The 21,050-nt window shown below is 42.0% G+C and overlaps 1 protein-coding gene across 1 annotated transcript; it reads left to right on the forward strand.

Annotated features, from left to right (window-relative positions):
* The first annotated feature begins 2,930 nt into the window (after positions 1-2,930).
* Positions 2,931-20,234, forward strand: LOC117255813 (voltage-dependent calcium channel gamma-1 subunit-like). The gene is made up of 4 exons (XM_033625016.2): positions 2,931-3,567; positions 12,175-12,249; positions 17,281-17,427; positions 17,528-20,234. The coding sequence occupies exons 1-4, from the start codon at positions 3,330-3,332 to the stop codon at positions 17,758-17,760; spliced, it is 693 nt and encodes a 230-aa protein (XP_033480907.1). The 5' UTR covers positions 2,931-3,329; the 3' UTR covers positions 17,761-20,234.
* The last annotated feature ends 816 nt before the right edge of the window (positions 20,235-21,050 follow it).

A 21,050-nucleotide genomic window follows, 5' to 3' on the forward strand; every position in this document is an offset into this window, starting at 1 on the left:
TTAGCTGCTGTGTAAAATACAGCAGAATGGAACAGGTGCTGAAGCACAAGGCAGACAGGCAGTGAATCTAACAAGAAGTGAGCAATAAAAATGTCTAACTGTGAACTCTTCTCTTTAAAGTTAATGTCTATAATAGCAAAAATTCCTTGGCAGTACATTTTAAGTACCCTTATATCATGTCTGACTTGTGTTTTCATTATTAATCCTCAATGCAGTGGACTGAAGGGACTCTATGGTTACTTCAACGTGTAAAGGTTGTCAGGGCACAGTTCTCAACATGGAACCAGGGGGTCTGCCCATTGGTCCGACATCCCATTGTTCCGACCATATTAAACCCATTGTTCTGAAGTCCCGTTGTTCCGAAATCATCATGATGCCCTGTGGTTAAGGTCTGGTTAGGTTTAGGCACAAAAACCACTTGGTTAGGGTCAGGAAAAGATCATGGTGTGGGTTAAAATGAAAAAGAAAGTGGCAAACACATAAGCCGTGACCCTGCTCCACCTCAAGCCTTTCCCAGCTGACCCAGAGCCGGTCACGGCGCACCATCAAGGTAGAAATACGCCCACCGGGAGCCGTTCAGCACCGCGGAGAGCTCCCCACACAACCCGGACCCCAGAGTTAATAACAGGAGGTTATTGTGTTTCATTCTCTCCTCTCTATGACACTTGTATCTCGACCAATAGCCTACTTTTGTTGCATCTGCTGATCCTCTATGGTACACAAATACAGTAATAATCACATATTGGAACAACGTGACGTCGGACTAATGAGAGGTCGGAACAATGAGAGGTCGAAACAGTGCTACGGCATTGGAGCCAGCTGATCCAGAGGCTAGCAGCTAACAGTGCTAACTCCATAAACAGCGCTAAACAATGGCAACAGTGCTGACAGAACAAACTTTGTGAACCACAGGGGATCTGGAGGGTGGGTGCTACAATGCCGCCCCAATATCAGTCGTAACCACCATATGAGCGCAGTGCAAAGTGCTGTGTGTGCACTAACATACACGCACAGCTGGACCGACTGACCACAACAAACCCCAAAAGAGCTCTGATTACAAACACACACAGAAGTAGCATGACTTTATTTCAGGTCCCCAAAAGGTGTGTTGAACTTTGAAGCCAATTTTACATAGTGGCCAAAACCTGTAATTCAGTCAGGACCACTTTTGTCAAAGAAAACTTCATTTCCATTTGCAATATTATTTTTGGTGGTATGGCTCTGTTCTGGGGCCTCTCTGCCTTTCATTGGGCCTATGCAGAAAGCCTAAGTCAGAGAGACCACACCTCTCTGCCCTTCCATGCGCAAATAAAGAAAGCCTAAGGCAGAGAGAGCAAACCTCCCTGCCCTTCCATGCACCTACATGGAAAGCCTAAGGCAGGGAGAGCAGTGTTGCCAACTTAGCGACTTTGTCGCTATATTTAGCGACTTTTCAGACCCCTCTAGCGACTCTTTTTCAAAAAAGCAACTAGCGAAAAATCTAGTGACTTTTTCTGATGTTATTGAAGACTTCTGGAGACTCTGTTGTGAGAGCACGTATCATTCTTATTCTTCTCAACGGGCAGCAGATGCTACCGTGGGCTCCTCTCTCACCCCAAATCATTCACAGACGGCCCAGTCCTCCCTCCCAGCAGCAGTCAGAGCAGGAGACGTTAACCCCTCCACGTCCAGACTGCATGTGAATCGCTCTGATCCCGACCTGGTTTACAGTCAGAGGGATGTAAATGTAAAATTTTCTTTGTCTAATATAAATCACTATATAAATTTTCTTTGTCTAATATAAATCAATGAAAGAAGGTTCATTTGTAGTTCTAAACATATTCAGGGTGTTTTTTTACTCAGTTTTTGTCTCTCCCACGACGTTATTCCTCTCTCCTACAGCAGCCATTACAATTACATGCATATGGACAATTATGCAAATTAGGCGACAACGTCATTTAGCGACTTCTAGCGACTTTTAGGACAGCCAATAGCTACTTTTCTTACTGAGGAGTTGGCAACAGTGAGGGAGAGCAGCAGCAAAGACCCCGGGGGAACAGAACAGAGCAGCATCAATGACAAACAGAAATTACATTAATAAGTCAGACACAATATGAAAAAGGAGGAGCTGGGGTGGAGGCAGGTTGCAAAGCAGCTTGCAGAGAAAGCAGAGACAGTAGGCAGGCCAGAGCAGTTTAAATAGGGCACCCTGAATGAGTTTCACCAATTGGTTACATAGAAAGGAATGTTTGAGATCAGCTGATGTAGCTGGGATATGAGCTGAGCTTGATATCTTGTCCTGTCTGAACTAACGCTATACTCAGTTTTTAAAATCTGGATCTGTCACATGATGCCATTGGGCCCAAAAAGACTTTTTCCCATAGACTAACATTGGGAAAGAAATGTAGAAAGAAAGAAAGATAAAGCAGTCAGGAGATCAGTGTCTGTACTGATTTCACCTTTTAAAATGTGTGAGATGTTCACACAAGTGAAAGTAAAAAAAAAAAAAAGATCTTACCTCGACACTGTACAGATGACACACTGTGCATCTCAATAAAGACGCAGTTGCTCTCTGGACAGTAAGACACTTTATAAACACTTCCACTTTCTCCTTGTAAATAGTTTACAGAGACAAATCCACACACTGAGGCGGCGCTGTAGTGAGGCAGGGAGTGAAAACACAGCTACTGTGGGTGGATGGAAACTAGACGTGGGGAAAACTATTCTCACAATGCTGAAGTGTCTATTTGGAAAACTGCGTGTACATATGGATAAGAGAAACTGTTTACGTGAGTCCACATATCATGGTACGTTACATGTCTCCACCCAATGACACTGTAACCAGATAAGCAGACAGCCTGACAACTTGACTCACCAGTCACATTTATAGCATCCGACCCCCCCCTCAGCAAAACACCTACCAACACACTCAACACAAACCCACACCCACTGCCCACCATGGCAGACAGTTGGTGTGGTCATCAACTTTCTTGATCTACCTCAACAGCTGTAAGTCTAAACTTGCAGCCCCCCAGTTGTGCAGCAACTCATAGTGAGTAGGGAAAAGGGGACTTGAAACTAGGACAGAGCAGTCTGGCCCCTTTCCCTTCGAACCAGAGGCACAGATTTGCGACAAGGGGAGAGAAGACACTAGTCTTAGACGAGGAGAGAAAAGGAGAGGAGACTTTGTGGGAAGCTTGCTGCAGTCACTGAGGAAAGGCGCCCCTGGGACACAGACCAGTGTGTTCACGTTGCAGAACATCCAATTTTATAGATTTTTTAAAATTTTTTATTTTCCATTATATCAGGGGGAGAATATTCTCTGAACAGAAACCTCATCACCTGGAAACATGCACAAGCGCACCAAGATAAAGATTGCCATCTTCGTGCTGATGGTGGGCATGGCTTGCATGTTCACGGCTGTGGTAACGGACTACTGGGCAGTGCTCAGTCCACGGGTGGAGAAACTGAATGATACCTGTGAGGCAGCCCACTTCGGCCTATGGAGGCTGTGCAAGAAGCAAATCTACATCAGTTCGGAAACCTACAAGGAGGGGCACGGCTGCGGACCCATCAGCCTGCCTGGAGGTAAGAGACAATCGGAGCAAAACTCTTCTGTAACTGCCAGATGAAATTATAATAAAGCTGAAATGCAAGTTTCTCTGTTGCTGCACTTTTTAGACTAAGGGCATGGCTCTATTGTGTGTTAATATTGTGCGTCTGTGACTGTGAGTTGCTTCTGTGCAATCCACACCGCAGCTCTGAGGTATGAAGCTTCTAAGAATAGATGCAGGATCACCAGACATGTCATATGACATTTTAAACTTTCATAAACTTCCTAATGATACTGAAGACGGATCCTATTCTGAATGACATGCATGAAGCCTTCCATAATGTAATGATAAACTTTTTTTCACTGTGAAAGCACAGTGCATACTGGAGAAAAATGTCCATTGTCATTCATCAGTGCTGTTGAAATGTCTCGGTCTAACACATTAGTCTCTGAGCCCAGGCCCTGTTCAGATATGTTATGGCGGTTTGCATATCCGCTGCTGAGCCTCATTCAGCTGGGTGGTGCTCCCCACTGCCCCTCAATTGAATAAGCCACAGAGTGAGGGTGGAAACAACATCCAGCCAGTTCAGGCCCCCTGACGAGGCCTTGAAAGGATGCTTTAGCTATCAGTTAGCTGTAAAGACTTAGCCAGACCTCAGCAGATATTGGACATCAACCAGAGCTGGCTGAGCATGAGCCATGGAGTCCCAGGAGGCTTTCGCTAAGCAAACACCAAACACCACAACAGCTGATTTTACCGACTCGTGTCTTCTTTCTATTTTAAGGAGTAATTATTAGTAAAAAAACAGCCAGCATATCCTGTAGATAATTGATGCTTCACAAATCGTGGGTACATCTGACATATACAGACGCTCTCTGGAAAATCTTTCAGGAAATAAGAGTAGCTCACAGTCAGTGATGGAAAGTTAATGAGACACACCATACATACAATTTTAGGGTCCTTTTACTTTATCTCAGTATTCCTGTTGGTTACATTTGATTTTATAGGTCCCATAGTTTCCTAATAATCACATTTGCACTGCAGGGTGGCTGAAAAAATATGTAAACATTGTCCTCCTGTGTAGCTGTAATTGCAATACAGTTCCACAAATGGGAAGATTTAACTACAGTAATCCTCATAAAACATTCTGTGTCAGAATACCATCAGAGTACTTATTTTAAATTAAAATGAAATCAAATAAAATGTTACCTTCTTATTTTATACCTAAAAATAGTAATTTAAATAGTAATTTTATCAATGCAAATCACACTTTATAAAAGTGGACAGAAACAAAATAAAAGCCGCAAAGCCCACTTGGTTTGTCTTTCCACTGCTCCAACAAGCCCCAGCTCTGGTTTGGTTAAAATAAATCCTTAATTCACCCAGTTAGAAGTGAAAATATTCTGCCTCTGTATGTGCTAACAGTACTGTTTATTAAATGATGCTGCAGTCAGCTAATAGCTCCTATATATTCCAGCAACAGCTCACCTTGCATTGAATGTCTCAAAATAAACTTTCTCTGATATCAGATGCTGTTATGGCTACTTGAATAAAAAGCAGACTGTAATTGAATAAAATGGATGTAAACAGTGTGGAGCAGTCGCTGTCTAGCAGTGACTCACATCTCAATGACTTGTGGTGAGAGTCATTCATCCGTAGAGCTGTGCTGGCATCAGAGAAACCATTATCTGACTGTTGATGGTTATCTGACCCTGTCACCCTGACATGTCACTTTAATTAAATTAGCCTGGAACTTCCCAACAAATTTGTCCAACTGACAAAGCTGAGAGAAACTCCCAAAATATGTCCCTGTAAGACTTTTGGGAGTCCCGGATGCTGTCCAGGGCCATTCCCAGAGCAGGTGGAATGTCTGAGGGTGCTTCACTGGTGCAGACATGCCAGGCATGTGCTGAATGTATGAAATCAGCTCGGCCCACCCAGGCACGGAGGGAATTCATCAGATTGTAGCGACAAGTGGCTCCAAGAGCCTTTACACACACTCACACACTTACAGCAGTGTTGTATAAATATTAGGATATATATTGTATAATATGTGTTGCAAAGAGCCAAAACTTTTTTTACAGGCAGCATGTTCCTAACTTTCATGTGAATAAAAATCCATGTGATTTGTGGTGGCCATCTACACAGTCTTGATTTCAGGAGTAAGTACAGTAAATCAGATAGATGTTTCATCAGTCTCCAGGGGTTTCTCCTGGCCCAATAACTGTATTTGGACAGGAATGCTATTGTTTATCATAGTCAGCCACACGTCTTCTGAGAGGAGTCAACCTCTGATCCAAAGCAGGACTTAAACAGTACGTGAGGAGGTCCCTCTCACTGTGAGACACTCATCTGGAAAATATGGGCTGAGGCGTTGTTTAGGTATACTGCTGGCAAAGCGCAGATGGTGAGATGATCTCAGGAAAACTTTTGATGCAGACTTATGTCATTGCAGCTTAATGAAAAAGAGTTTCATCCGAACCAAAATTTACCTGAGATTCATTTGTTCCCCCGAATAAAAACATGACAGCAGCCGGGCACTTTTATTTTAATGATATTAACATTATTTCCACCATAAATTGATGTGTTCAGCAGAATACATTAACTTAAGTGTGACCCTCAAAATGTCATGATGCAGCACCCCCACACCCATCCTTTGTTGTGACATGTGTTCCTCTTCCCCAGTGTTGAAACAAAACCTACACCCTTGCTGAAGGCTATTTTAGTTTTAGGTGTTAAACTCCAGTCTGAGTCGTCCTGCTTTCTTTTCATTCCGTGATCTCTTTTTATACTGGCTGTCTGAGCTGCTGCCAGCTGTAAATAAGCAACATCAGATATGTTACAGAGCTCCTCCCTGCCACAAAGACAGGCGATTAATTAACCACAATGTACTCACCATGGTGACAGGAAGGGAAAGGGTGTGATTTTTTTAATCATATTGTGCAAACTGCATGGCAAGCAGTCGTTGTACTTATAAATATAGGCCACGTAAATACTCAGCTGTCTTGGGTGGAAGCTGCATGGGTCGGGTATGCACGCCAAGTGCGGCGGTCCTCTGAGTGACGGGGCCGCCTGGAAGAGTCAGGCATAGCTCCGAGGCCCGCTGTCCCACCAAAGTGTTCCCACGAGACCCTCCTGCAGCCTCGATTCTCCGTGCAGCCCCATGCAGTCACTCAAATTACTTGACACTCCCGGGGGCTGTGATGCATAGTCCAAAAAGAAAGTGGTGCCACTGGTATTTTGCCTTTATAGGCACTCATATGACCTACCAGCCCAGAGATAGGCATTGTGCATGGTGATGGGTAATGTCTTCAACACTTAGAGACATATGTGCAGCGTTGGGGAGTAACTAGATACATTAAACAGAGTTAGGGAATAAATTACAAAATAAATGTTACTGAGTTACTGAGAAAACATATGTAATTGCATTGCAGTTACCAGTCAAAATGTTGGTGATTAGAAAGGGGTTAGATACAAATATATTCCTTTTACGAAGAATATAATATCCATTCTGTTGCTTTGCATCTTTAACTCTGTGACCCTGTACCAGACTCCATTAAAAAATGCTGAGTTTTGTGAGTTTTTGATTGGTTAGTTGTAGGATAGAGGGGCTGGGTCACTGATTCTGACAGGTCGCAGAATTTGGTATGACACCGTCTTTTGACGTGGCCTATTTCTGGACATTTGTAAGCTTTATTGCCCAGTTTAAAACATGTGTCAGAAAAGTAATCAAAAAATAATCAACTGTGAGGTAAAGTAATGAGCTGCATTATTTTGACAAAGTAATCAAAATAGTTACATTAGCCTACTTATTATATTTTAACAGGGTAGCAAGCAATCTGTAACCTACTACGTTTCAAAAGTACCCTTCACTGCATGTGTCCATATGCAGCTGTGGGTTACAGCTCAATAAAAGCTCTAGTTTATTTTTTCAGAGTGTGTTAATTAATCCATTTTGCGCACGAGTTATCAAAAAAAAATTCTGTATCAAAACCTGCTGGGCTCCAGAGCAGAATACACTGAACAACATAACTGACGTTGTCTTCACTTGTCTTTGCTAATGGATCAAAGAATGAGGCAGGCCATGACACCCAAATAGAGTACGCAAAACAAAAACCCAGACTCAGCGGTCTGTCAGACAAAATAAACAGACAGTGCACACCAAAGCTATATAGAGTGTAAACTATGATGTGCAGAAATGCTGCTAATCTCGTGTCCTCTCCTGATCTCTGGAAAGATGACAGATTGCCCTATTAGGAGCAAGAGAGACTTTCCAGAGCTTGTCAACAGAGCCTAGCAGGACTAAGACCAGCAACAAGTGGTGCGGCGATGCGTGCGAGTGTGTTTGCCCATGGCTGCATGCTTCTACAGATGAATACAGATGAATTTATGACCATCAGCATGTCCTCGCGGTTTCATGAAAGCTCACGCTCTAAAGATAGTACAAAAAGGTGTGATTAGGCAACACACACAGTCACATGTGGGAATAAAGCCGCTTGATACAGATAATGAGCTCAAAGCATCCACTCCAAGGCTAAATAAATGCCGAGTGGCTCCACTTAAACACACATAACAAACCAGATCTGCATTTAGTGAATGAGGAGCCACTTGGCCTGAAATCTTATCTCATCCAGAGATCATGCTGTTAAAAGAGTTGTCTAGTGTTAAAGCAGAGGGATGAAGCAGACTGTCTGTCGGGTGGATTTGCATTTCCTTAAAAACATGAATATTCACAGTTTTGGGGACTGGGTGAAGTTCAGAGACATTTTTCAGCCTCCCATTTCTGAATGCAATGTTTGGCTCTGAAGTATAACAAGTTGACAAGCCCTCATATGTGCCTTCCACAGTGAAAACAGTGGAGCTTGTTGCTTAGTAACAACCTCTGTTTTTTTATGGCCAGTCCCTGTCCTCATTCATAAAAACATCTTTTTTGTGTGTGTGCCGTATTGTGCTGGCCCACAGCATTAAAAGCCTGTAATTTCAAAGGAGGGTTTTTTGTAAACATTGTAATGTTGACTTGGCTTGGAAAAATATGATTCAGAGATATTGTTTGTGCCTATTATATCAAATTACTCATTTCCTGGTAGAGCCATCTGACATCCCCTTTAGCTTTTTTAATGGATTCGAGGGTACATAGGAAAATTGCCTTACCATCTCAGCACGGGTCGTCGAGCTCTTACGGTTATACGATACCATGCGGTGCTGCATGTTTTCACATGAAAGCATTGCACTGACGCCCTATGGTGAGTTGTATGTAAAAGGGGATCAAGAACATGCGACTGAGTGAAGACAGCATGATGAGGATCGCGGATATGCACTTGACTTTTCATGCGATTAAGTGATCTGGTGTTACATTCAGTACATAAACGGTCTCACTCGGCACATATCATCCCAACCCATGTGCTATTTTCTTTTATTGCCATTCCTCTGGGTTCAGACGCACATGCTACATGAGGTAAGGCCTCCGATGTTAAGTGCCAGCCGCCCTGTGTGCATTTGATCAGCTACTTTTAGCCAAGTATACATGTTTAAACCTCTACAGGAAGTATGTGGTGTGAAATAAGTCAAATGTAATCAAGATTTGACAGAAAAACAAACCTGTTATCTTTTTTTTCTTTCCTACAATTGGCATAGCATCAAAGAATATTTGCTCTAGCAAACTTGCAGCCTGTGATCACATAAAGCGGCCTGGCTTTATCCCCAAGGTTTAACACCCGTTCTGTTTGAGAAAAAAAAATGACTGCGATGTCTGCTGTAGCCGTTTTTACTTTGACAGTCAAACCACACAAAGCAGACCGGGGTCTGCACGGCATCACACAGCCATTTCGGTGGTAATGTTATCCTGGTGGTGTCAATGTGCGAGATGCTTTTGTGAAAACAATGTAGGCAGATCGTAGTGTTAAGTGTTTAAAGTATCATATTCATATGATACATATGGTGCAAAAGTATGTAGGCAAAGCTTGAAGAGAAGTGTTAAAAAGTTCAGCGGTTTCACAAAGGAAGAAGACATTATCCAAAACACATTAGGTGTTGAGTTAACAACAAAATGGCTGTTGAGGTGAAACAACTTTGATAGAGGTTTGGTTTATTTGCCAGCAACTAAAGTTTGGTTGAACTTAAGCAATTTGATTTAAGTTGAGAGATTTGCATCAACAAAGTGCGAGAATCAAAGAATGAGCACACAACACTCTCTGGTCATCTGGTTGAAAGCAGTTACGGGCTTCCATCACTCTGCCATTTTAATTAACTAATTAACTATTATAGTCATGTCTCTGCTACATGACCCTTTCTTGATACTTCCCTTGGCTTTTGTGCATAAAGCATGTATTTGCATATGAGGACATTTAAATTTAATATCATGAAATTTCATGAGAGGGCCCAACTTAAAAAAAAAAATACATAAAAGAACAGTTCTATCAAATCCACTTAAGTTTTAATTATTCAGACCAAATGACTGTGTAACGTCAAAGGCTCATGGTGAACAACCCACAGAGAATTATTTATGAATTAAAGAGAGTTTGTGTGTTTTTCCGCCAATTGTTCTGATGTTACAACATGGATGGATAAAGAATACTGATACAGAGCTACAGAGGCAGGGCCCTTCTCATTCCTATTAGAGTTGTTCAGTGGAGCACAAATAGAGCTGGGTATCAAAAGAACCCAGTACTAAGTCGGTGAAGATTCTCAGTCATCCAGGTCATGGTAATCGTAAGTGCTAATAGCGTAGGCAACTGGACTTGCTTGCGTTTCTTGAAGACATTTCACCTCTCATCCAAGAAACTTCTTCAGTTCTAAATGACTGATATGAAGTTGCAGGCTATAAACCCTGTGTGGGTGGGAACCCTTGCAGAGTTGTAGGGGTCACGTGAGCTCTTAGTTTCAGAGTCACTAAGGTCACAATGTGAGTCGCTGACCCACCTGGCCACCATGTGAGCTTATCCCCCACCTACAATGCAGTCTTGGGATCCCTCCCCAGGCGACTTCACACTCATTCACCCCAGGTTCCACCTGACCCTAACGACTCACATGGTACTTCGTACCAGTCATTTAGAACTGAAGAAGCTTCTTGGATGAGAGGTGAAACATCTTCAAGAAATGCAAGCAAGTCCAGTTGCCTACAATATTAGACCTTATAAACCCAGTACCAAAACTTCTTTCGTCAAACAACACTAACATTCGATCCTTTTTGCACCAGGAGCCTGATCCTGGATCATCCAGACTCACCTCTCGGCAAACAGTTAGTTCAACATCTACCGAGTTAGCACAAGCTAGCACAGCGATTGGGGCTAACATTCAGCACTCAGTCATTAAAAGGTCCTAACAAACTCACACTGACACCAAAATGGCTCAACTCTTTAAAACTATTAGGTAACATTAGCGGTGTGATGCTAACAATTAGCCCTATCACTGTGTGTGTGTGGGTGGCATCTCTTCAAGTGTCCCCAGTGAGGAGCTCACACTCCTGCAGCAGCAGCAACAACCCATTCAGTCTTTGGTGTGGTGACGTAAAGCTTGGTGTATTGACAGAGTTAGCAGTTCAGCATGCCAAGATGCCACCAAAATGTCTGGCTTAATTGAATTTCCCCTTGGAGATGAATAAAGTTATTCTTATTCCACCACTCCATTCACATTATGGGTATTAAATGACCTACTCTGAGGTATCAGTACCACTTTAAGGGTGCTGGTATTAGTATTGGCACTGGTATTGTAATTTTTCAAACGCTACCCAGCCCTAAACATGAAGCAAAACAAGTTCAACATCCTGGTATAAAATTACCCAGATTTTCTGTCTCATGGGGCCCATAGAGGAACCGCACTGATGTTTCCTTTAACGCCGCCTCCCAACCCCTCGGTCTCGGGCTCTTTAACATGAATGCCATTTGTATCTTTAATATTTCTGGATTCAACTAGTGGTGAATTTTACAACATTTAGGACATAATGATTTAAATAAGTGATAGGTAATTGTTTGTTCTGGAAATGTACCTAAAAAAATCTTCTAATTATCAGACATGTCTTTCACAAATGTTTATGACAAATGTCATTTGGGGTCCCATGACTTCATGTGACAGACCTGGAAGTGGTAATTCCCTAGTTTTGCCACCATGTCAAATTAGCCTCAAAGCCCAGCGCTGTTGGGGCTTGTTTTACTGCCCACATCTTTACTGTTTTGATTCAGTCTTGAATGTTCTTACCACCCCATTTACAGCAGTGTGTAGCTGTTTTTAGCAAAAAAGTAAGAACCTCTTAAAACCCACATCTACCTTCATAAGACCAAACTGCATACAGACACAATTAGCAACTAGCTTGTTAATATAGGCTAGTGAAGCATTTAGCAGCTGAAGAGCCAGATATATTTCCCTCAAGAGTTGGTGGACACCAACACAGAGCTAAATGGCGTAAATGTTTGACTTAAATTAATCAAGGGGCCACAAATATGACTAAGAATAAAAGTTAATAAATAATAAATGTTGCTCCGCATTAGTTGGATGTGTAAGCAGCTGCTAACACATTAGCAAAAGCAACTTCATATGGTGATGTCAGTGTTGTGTTTACAGCTCGTTGTGCTGCCTCCAAGTGACCAAAGCAATCAATAATGGAGGTTTAACTTTGAACTAAATCCTCTTTTCTTTCTTTCCACAGAGGAAAACTGCACCTACTTCAGACACTTCACCCCGGGGCAGGATGCCGAGATATTTGAATATAAAACACAAAAAGGTAGGTTTCTGTCATTGGTTTCCTGGCAGTGTTTACTCTCATTCCATCCCTCCATCATTTGTGAATTCATTTTGTAAATATGTTCCTTGGAACATTAGGACAGCCAGGTTTGTGTGAAGTCAAACATCAAGCTGGCTGCATCATATATTCCCAACTGACCTCACCTGCTGCTGTTGCTGCAGCTTTGCCCTCTGTGGGTTCGGATTTTCATTCATGTTTCATTTCTAATCGCGGAACAGTCATTGATGTCACAGCTGGTGTATTCAACTGACTGTCAATGACAAAACCCTTTAAAGGACGTGAGGAAGTTCTGGGTGAAAGGCAAATGGATTTTCCTTTATCATTTCCCAACCTTTGGTCCAACGGCTAAAAGTCAGTGTGCTTACACAAGTTATAACTGGCAAAACTTTATGACTCTTAAAGCAGAAACAGCCCAATGCAATGCATGTCACATAGTTTTATTTTTGATAAGGTGCGTATACTAATACTTTTTGAAGATCTAACATGTTTTTGTTGAGAGTTTTCTCCCCTATGATGGCGCCCGCTGGGGGTCAAAGTTCATTCACTAAGCATTCACAGTGTACTGACACAAGGCTGACCATGTTTCACACATGTTGCCTCAGGAACAGTACAAGACATATACCGTATATCCAGTACAGTGAACATTTCATAGCTGTGTGTGTGTGTGTGTGTGTGTGTGTGTGTTCCAGTCCCCCATTCCTTCCATCTTCTCTCCAGTGACCCCTGTTACGGCTGTGACCGCACTGAGCCCAGCCAGCGCATGTTGTATGACAGCCCTCCCACATGTGTTCGGCCCCCTAACGCACATTACATGGAACACTGTCACACTCAATTATTGGGGTGTAAATGTGAAAAGTCTTGTGCGTGGAGTCGTGCGCACCCCCACACTCTAACCTCAGGGATGCTAAATGCGAGAATATGTAGGTACCCCTCCCCCAGCCTCTAACACACACACAGCGTCCCAATGCTGATGGCCAGCCCTTGAGACACACACTGCAAGTTTGCTGGAATGATTGCAGCACTGACCTAAATTCCCTGCAGTGTTACTCACTCTTGACTGAGTCATTTGGCTATACCATAATGGTGCATGAGCTTGAATGAACATAGTAGATGTATATGTCACCGCAGGCACATCCATCCATACAGTAAGACACTCATCTGCCATCGGGACTTTGCCAGCACAAAATAAATGAAGTGCAATGAAAATCTTGCAAGCTGAGAAAAGTCAGGAACAATAGGAATAGATCTGGGCCTTTGGAGGTTCTTCATATATTTTACCATCACAAGTTAACTATGTAAAATGTCTACATAAACTCTATTTTGCCATCTTATTTTGGAAGATTGTCCTCTTGGTCAGCATAAAAAATATCACCTGTATACTATGGCCAGACATTGGGACTTCGACGAATCTCTCCCACAAACAGAAAGAAAAGCAACATACAGCATGCATGTCTTGTATTGATACACTTAAATAATCCCACACTGAGCACATAAATCTGCATTATATTTATATACAGGAAACAATATGTTAATTCGTAACAAATCAATAACACCCCACCCCCATCACCCCTGAGGGGCGACCCCTGATGATGTAAGAGACAGTCCATTCTTCATTAAAAGTTAAGTTTTAGCTGACTTTTCTCAGACCGTGCTCTCCTGTCTCTTGAGGGGCAATGTTTATTGGAATGCACATATTTTATTGGCTAAGTAGCATCAAATGAGGTGATTTACAGCGCACGCAACTGGTCTGTGAGTTCCTTGGTGCTGGTTGAAATAGAAATGCTTTTTCAAAAATGCATTTGCAATAATGTATCAGTTATACATGTAGGTCAGGGTCTGGATAGGATAGCATCTGGGTCTGGACTGCTGTCCACCTATTAGTGACCTCGGGGGTGATGGAGAGGGGTGGCAGGTTAACAAGGAGGACACAGTTTTGGTCATTTTGCTAATAAGGGGGACAGCGCCCCCCCTTATCTTCCCTCAAATCGCCTACTGCACATATATATTCACACATGAATATAAAATGAATGCAAGAGCAAAGCTGTATAATACTGTCTCACAGACATTGAAATATCACACAAAAATTAACACATACTTCCCATAACTGCTGGGCAGGGTTGACTTTTTAACATGTCAGTCTTTGAGAAGTCCTTCACCCGTGGAGTGAGCCCTGTATGACTGAAACACTGTTACCTTTTGATGTCTCCCTTGCTCTTGGTGCTGAGAAACTTTGGTGTTTCAGACCGAGCTAGCCAGCGAGCTCCACAGATGTGCAGTATCTCAGAGAGCACAGAGTGTTCAGGGTGCGGCCCATCCTCCCCTGCCAGCAGAAGATGAAGGCTCTCTCCCCCAAAGGAGGGCCTCTCCCCTGGGCACGGTTCACAGGCGAACAGGCGGCAGATCAAAGGCCTCACATCCTATCCACCTCTCTGATCGGAAAAACAAGCCAGCTGCTGTTCCTATTACACAGACGCCCTGTATCTGTAAACAAATTACTTTCATATAGTGTATTTGTATGTTGTAAAGATAATTGCCTTTATAAAAAGTTTGGTGATATTTTGTTATTGTCAGCAAAGGATCAAAACCAACAGTGAATTGATCACACCAACAAGTATTGCCTGATATATCTTCATATTCTGTGCCATAGAGTGCTGCAGGAATGACGTTCATTTGTAGGCCAACATGGACGTTAACATTGCACTGGTTCCCTTGAAAAAAAAAACAACATTGGTTTTTGGATTTTTGTGCACAGGCCTTGCGGACGTCCGCTTTGAGTCCGCGCGGACCTCCGCGGAGTCCGTTCCGCGTATGCTCCGCCCGAGTATGTTCGGGCCTTAAGACATGTAAAAGCTTAAAAAAATATTAGTGGAGTGTTTACTGACATATTTGATGTTATAGAGCAAAACACAAAAGTCTCTTAAACTTGAATTAAAGTTTGAATTGAATACCTTCACTAAACCCACTGACATAGACGAGGGAACTGGGAGTGCTAAAATACTAACTCATTTCCAGGTTTTAAGACTCATTTCCTGCTGCACTACAGAGCTCCATGAGACTGTCCTCCTCCAAAATGCAACCACACAGGTCGTTTGTACCAGTAGTTTACTACGACACAAATTTATGTCAATTGTTAGGTGGCAACCTTGAGTGACCATAGTTAGTATGACAGGTGCAAAGCAGGAAGTCAGGTGATGCTGTATAAAGACCAAAAAAGTGTGGGTAGGGAGGAGATCAAGGTGGGCGGATGAGTCAAGCAACCACAGGACTTTCACCCAAGAGATGCTGTTTGTGTCCTGTGAGACACCAAAAGTCAATGTTACGTTATTTTAACTTTGTAACATCCATAGCCTGTATATAGAGATGGACAAAGCATCTCCAATGACCCAAACTGTACAGAAGTGAAGCTAAAATACCCCAGATACAGCCGCTGCCATCTTGCTTTGGTGACACCATTCAGAGCCGGAGTCTACACCGTAGCGATCGCCATGATATCAAGTTTCCCACCCATAGACTCATCTGATCAATGCCACAATGCCAGTGCCACTGAATGGGAGCACATCGTTTGGCTCACACAATTGTCAATAATGTTGTAAAATCCCTGTTTTAGAATAGAATAGAACTTTATGGCATTAAATAACTAATTAAAGCCAAAGTTATCTGATAAATGAACACTTGAACATACAGCAGCATGATTAAAAATACCTTAAAAGACAGGAACCATCTTTGGGAAACATTATTTTATATGTACTTTGAGTGTTTATTTTGGCCCATGTCCCATCCGCTAACATGGAGGCGACGGGCTTTATGACCTATACTGCAGCCAGCAGCCAGGGGACAATCGAGATGTTTCGGCTTCACTTTTAGGGAGCTGTCATGTCGTCCATCTCTACATACAGTCTATGCTAACATCACATAACATACATACATCAAATTAAGTCGTTAAATGGCTTCTGTAAGTTAAGTTACATAACAAATGTACTTATTTTAATAAACACTTATTTTAACCCAAGCTATTATCTTTTTTGTAAACCTAACAAAGCAGTTTTAATACAACTACGACCACTTCAACGTTAACCATGTGTTTAAAACCGTAATGGTAAACAGTCATATACGACCTATTACCATCATTGTACCTTTGATGATTATGATGTTGATCTCCACTACTAGTAGGCGGCTAGTTTAGGAGACACTACTGTGGGTCGTATTTGACGGTAGGAACAAACATAGGTCGTATGGGTTGGAGGACTTTTTGAGCTCCTATCAGAACTATTGAAAACACAGACACCCTGTAAGACTCACTGTTGCACTGGGTAACATATTCCATAATTACTATAAAGGTGGGCAATCTTATTTACTCTGAGTCGATCAGACATGAGTATTTACCGCTGTTAAAACTTACCAAAGCACCAGATGTGAATTATTCCGTGTTACAATTCAGTACATTTTTCCACCAATCACAGTACTTATATATTTTTGATCCATTTTTTGTTTGTATGTTTTAGTTTTATGTGTCCACACAGGTTGGTGTGCAACAGACAGGGTAGAAAAGTCTAATATAATTATTACCTCTTGTCTGTTTTTAATGGGATCTGTTAACAATAAGGAAAATATAGAACCTGACACTAATTACTGGTTCAGAACATCTCCAAAAAACACACACACTAATGGGAAGTGGTCATACAAAAGCAGCTAATTTCCTAAGGACCCCAGATAACATACTGTCAAACAAATTAGGGTGTGACAACATAATGCTAAAAGGGTCACGACAAGACCTCGCTGTTGTCATTATTTCCCAAGAGTATGTGGTTTTTCAATAATACATTGTGCTTGTTAAAGCAGTGTCTCATTGACTGTAGTACGGGAGGGTTTGTGGATTTGCTAATCTGTGATATGAACAATGTCAAATTACACAATATGAAGACAATGATCTTAGAATATTTGATGTCTTTGGAACTCAAAGGACATCTATGAGTCATGTTATGTCAACACACTTGGCTTTTTTCTTTCCAGAGTACAACATCTCAGCTGCAGCCATCTCCATCTTCAGTCTGGCCTTCATCATCCTGGGCTCTCTGTGTTTGGTGGGATCGTGTACTGGTAAAGGCAAAGGACGAGATTACCTCCTCAAACCTGCTGGCATGTTTTTCGCATTTGCAGGTGAGTTCAGATAAACCAACAACAACTCAAATTCCCTGTAGCCTCTACAGTGTGGAAGGCAAAAAACCACCTCATGTTGACACATCTCTCTCCTTCCCAGGTCTCTGTGCCTTCATCTCACTAGAGGTGATGCGTCAATCGGTCAAACGCATGATCGAGAGCGAGGAAACAATCTGGATCGAACACTACTACTCCTGGTCCTTCGCTTGTGCCTGCTCGGGCTTTGTCCTGCTCTTCCTCACTGGCATCGCCCTTCTGCTCCTCTCCATGCCCCAGATGCCCAGGAATCCATGGGAGACTTGCATGGACGCCGAGCCGGAGCAAGCGGAGTGATAGCTAGACAGACAGATGAATACAGGATATGAGGAGAGTGACAGTGTCTTTTGTTTTGAGTACAGATGTTACATTAATTTGGAGAATGAGAGCTGGCCATAAAAGGGTAATGTCATGATGACAGAAACTGGTTTGGGTGTGGACGGACCATGGCCTCGATGGGAAAATTACCTCCCTGAAATTATACAGCAACTTGAACATGGGGCTTTTGGTGAAGTTTTAAATGTTTGCCTTATCCTGTTTTCCCACTCAGAGTGTAAAATATAGCAAATCTCTTCAACACATCCAGTGTTATACTGGAGATCACAGCTCAAGTCTGACCTGAGGCTGAAAAAACCCCACCATACTTCTAAATAACCTTGTCCAAATACCATTTGCAATTATTGTAAGCACTATTAGTATACTATACAACCCTTACTTACAACCGACATAGAAATGTTAACAATGATTTATCACACTATTATGTAATGTGCTCTGGTTGGTCTCCCAGCTGTCCTCATTATGAACGCCTTAGTTAAAAAGACTATAAGATTTTAGATTGAGTCAAAAATGTAAGAATATAGTGCATTCAGTTGTGGTTTGACGTCCACAGTAGGTTAATTCATGTGATTTTATGCACTGCATTATGTATAATATCTTGTACATATCTAATGTTCATCTGTTGATTTTTGTATGCGATCGCTCAAGGAATCAATTACAAGAAATACCAATTAGATAAGAGAAGTGGAGACATGTGTATTCAAATATTAAGTTTTGTATTTATAAGAACCTTTAAAGATGAAGAATATCTGATCAAAATAAGAACTTTGTGAATAAATGAATGATTTCGAGCAAAACAGTAGCACAGAGCAGGTTTGTGTGTGTGTGTGTGTGTGTGTGTGTGTGTGTGTCAGACTGAATGCTAAACACCCACTCAGTCTGCAGCGCTGATCATGTTGGAAAAGGTTCAGCTCCAGCAGGTGCACATACAAGGCCTTTTACTTTTTGTTGACAGCTTCCAAACCAAACTGATACAAAAAATTCTCTGTTCGTGTTCATGCGTCATTGTGACCCATTTGAAACGTGGCAAGTTGCTATTTGCGTTCGTCCATGTTTCTGTGTAAACAAACATGCAGAATATCACAGAAACCCCCAACGGGTGCAGGATGTTTACTTGCCAACCTTTGGCTCCATGTACATACAGCGTCAGATAAACTGCCATTGAGTTTTATTTCAACTGTAAAGAAATATCATGCTGTTACATTATAGAATGGACTATCATTCACCAGTTGAATCACGCAAACACAATACAAAAGGATATATGACATGGTTTGAGACTCTATTTCATCTGTAACTGTCTACAGGATGACTGACAGTTGAAGCTTTGCATGCAAAGTGTTTGCTTTGTTTCATTCGGGATTAGCAAACAAGGAGCAAAAAGAAAATGTGGGCTGGTGCCACAAGGCAATGTTGCTTTGGCCCAGTTGGGTTTGAAAAGCAGAAGAACCTCTATGAGCTGCTTACCAGGCCTTCTCCCGATATTCTATAAGATAATGTACAGTTATTACTATGGAATGAATGTTGACAGGGAGATGCAGGACCCTGATGCAAAGTGGAGGGGTCTTGAATCACCCTGAAGGAGTTTATTTCGCAGTGATTACTTACTTTGGGTACATTAGCTGGCTTATTACACAGCTACTTACTAAAGTCATCAAAAGACTTGCACAGAGTTGTAGTAATGCATGGTGATGCAGTGGTTAGCATCGTCACCTCACAGCAAGATGTTTCCAGGTTTGGAACCCAGGGTGAGGGAGCCTCGCTGTGCGGTGTTTGCATGTTCTCCCCGTGTCAGTGTGGATTTTCTCAAGGTACTCTGGTTTCCTCCCAGAGTCCAAAGACATGCAGGTTAATTGGTGACTCTAAATTGTCCGTAGGTGTGAATGTGAGTGTGAATGGTTGTCTGTCTCTATGTGTCAGCCCTGCCATAGTCTGGCAACCTGTCCATGGTGTACCCTGCCTCTCACCCAATGTCAGCTGGGATAGGCCCCAGCCCCCCCACGACCCCCGACAGGATAAGCGGTTATCGAAAATCTATGAATGACTGAAATTTCATGCCAATCATGATTTTTCTTGAGAGATCCCTGTATGATCTTTACGTTGTGTTGTACTGTAGCTGTGTGGGTATTCTGAGAGACACTGAACATCTGTGAACCACAGATTTGCTTTTGCTTTGCTCAGCATCACCTACTGTATGAAACAGCTGCTGTCCTGTGCACATACAGGTGCGCTGCAGTGTAGCAGCCTATGCATCGGAACTCTTTGTGCAAAACCAGCTGCTGTTTGTAAGAGCTACCGTCCATGTTATGAGCTTATTCAGGGCAAAAGCCCATTTAGTTTATCTCTACTTATATTTATTTTGACTGACTTCACTTTTCTGATATGTTTGACTAAAAAACTATTGAAATAATAATAATAAAAAAAAACAGGAATACTTATAGTCGTGGTAATGGATTTCTATATTCTTAGTCTTTCTTATGTTTTTGTCTTTTTCATTACATACGGCATCCACTTAAACAAGTTTTTGAATGCATTTTGTGTGTGCGTGTGTGTGTTATTTGCTATATGTTTGTAACCAAAATTAAATCTTGATAAGCTTTGGAAAACTTTTGTCTGAGATCTATTTGTATTATTTATTGTTTTCTTTACTTTCATGTAGCAAAGGATAGCCGTCACTGGCTCTCCTTTGGTGCCACATTTTCCTTTTTTGGTTACTTTAATTTGCACTTAAATTTATTTTCCACCTATACAACGTTACACTTTCATACATCAACTCAGCACACTACAGACCAGCTGACTGACCATTTCATACATTTAGTGAGCATATTGTTTATAAGTTCTGTTGACTGAAATTATCTCTCTAGTACACCTGTGTGCATTTCCCCTCTTTTATCATGGCCTATAAGAGCTGGATTGTGACAAAGGAGACGCTGCTGCTGACACTGTGACCCTTTCTAGGTAGATGGTGAAAAATGCTTTAACTATTTGTCATTGTCCCTGTCTAGTATATGAGGTATTTTTTTCTGAGACCACATAGTCTTGGCTTTTACATTCGAAGTGCTGAGGAGCCCAGAGCCTTCGAGACTCTCTAGGAAACTAGTTACCACTGAAAACTATCAATAATTCCTGTACACAGTAGGGCTGGGTGTCAGTACTCAATACCTTAAAGGTATAGACCGAAATAACCTTGAACCAAAGTAGTAGTACCAAAACTTTTCCAGCCAAATGATACCTGCATTTGTTATTTTTGTATA

The sequence above is a fragment of the Epinephelus lanceolatus genome, chromosome 3 (assembly GCF_041903045.1).
Source record: "Epinephelus lanceolatus isolate andai-2023 chromosome 3, ASM4190304v1, whole genome shotgun sequence".
NCBI classification, from domain to species: Eukaryota; Metazoa; Chordata; class Actinopteri; order Perciformes; family Serranidae; genus Epinephelus; species Epinephelus lanceolatus.

Excerpts from the sequence above, each read along its gene's own strand:
- LOC117255813 (XM_033625016.2), top strand. The coding sequence starts at position 3,330 with ATGCACAAGCGCACCAAGATAAAGATTGCCATCTTCGTGCTGATGGTG. Across the intron at positions 12,250-17,280 it reads TGAATATAAAACACAAAAAG|AGTACAACATCTCAGCTGCA; the intron begins GTAGGTTTCTGT and ends TTTTCTTTCCAG. Across the intron at positions 17,428-17,527 it reads CATGTTTTTCGCATTTGCAG|GTCTCTGTGCCTTCATCTCA; the intron begins GTGAGTTCAGAT and ends TCTCCTTCCCAG.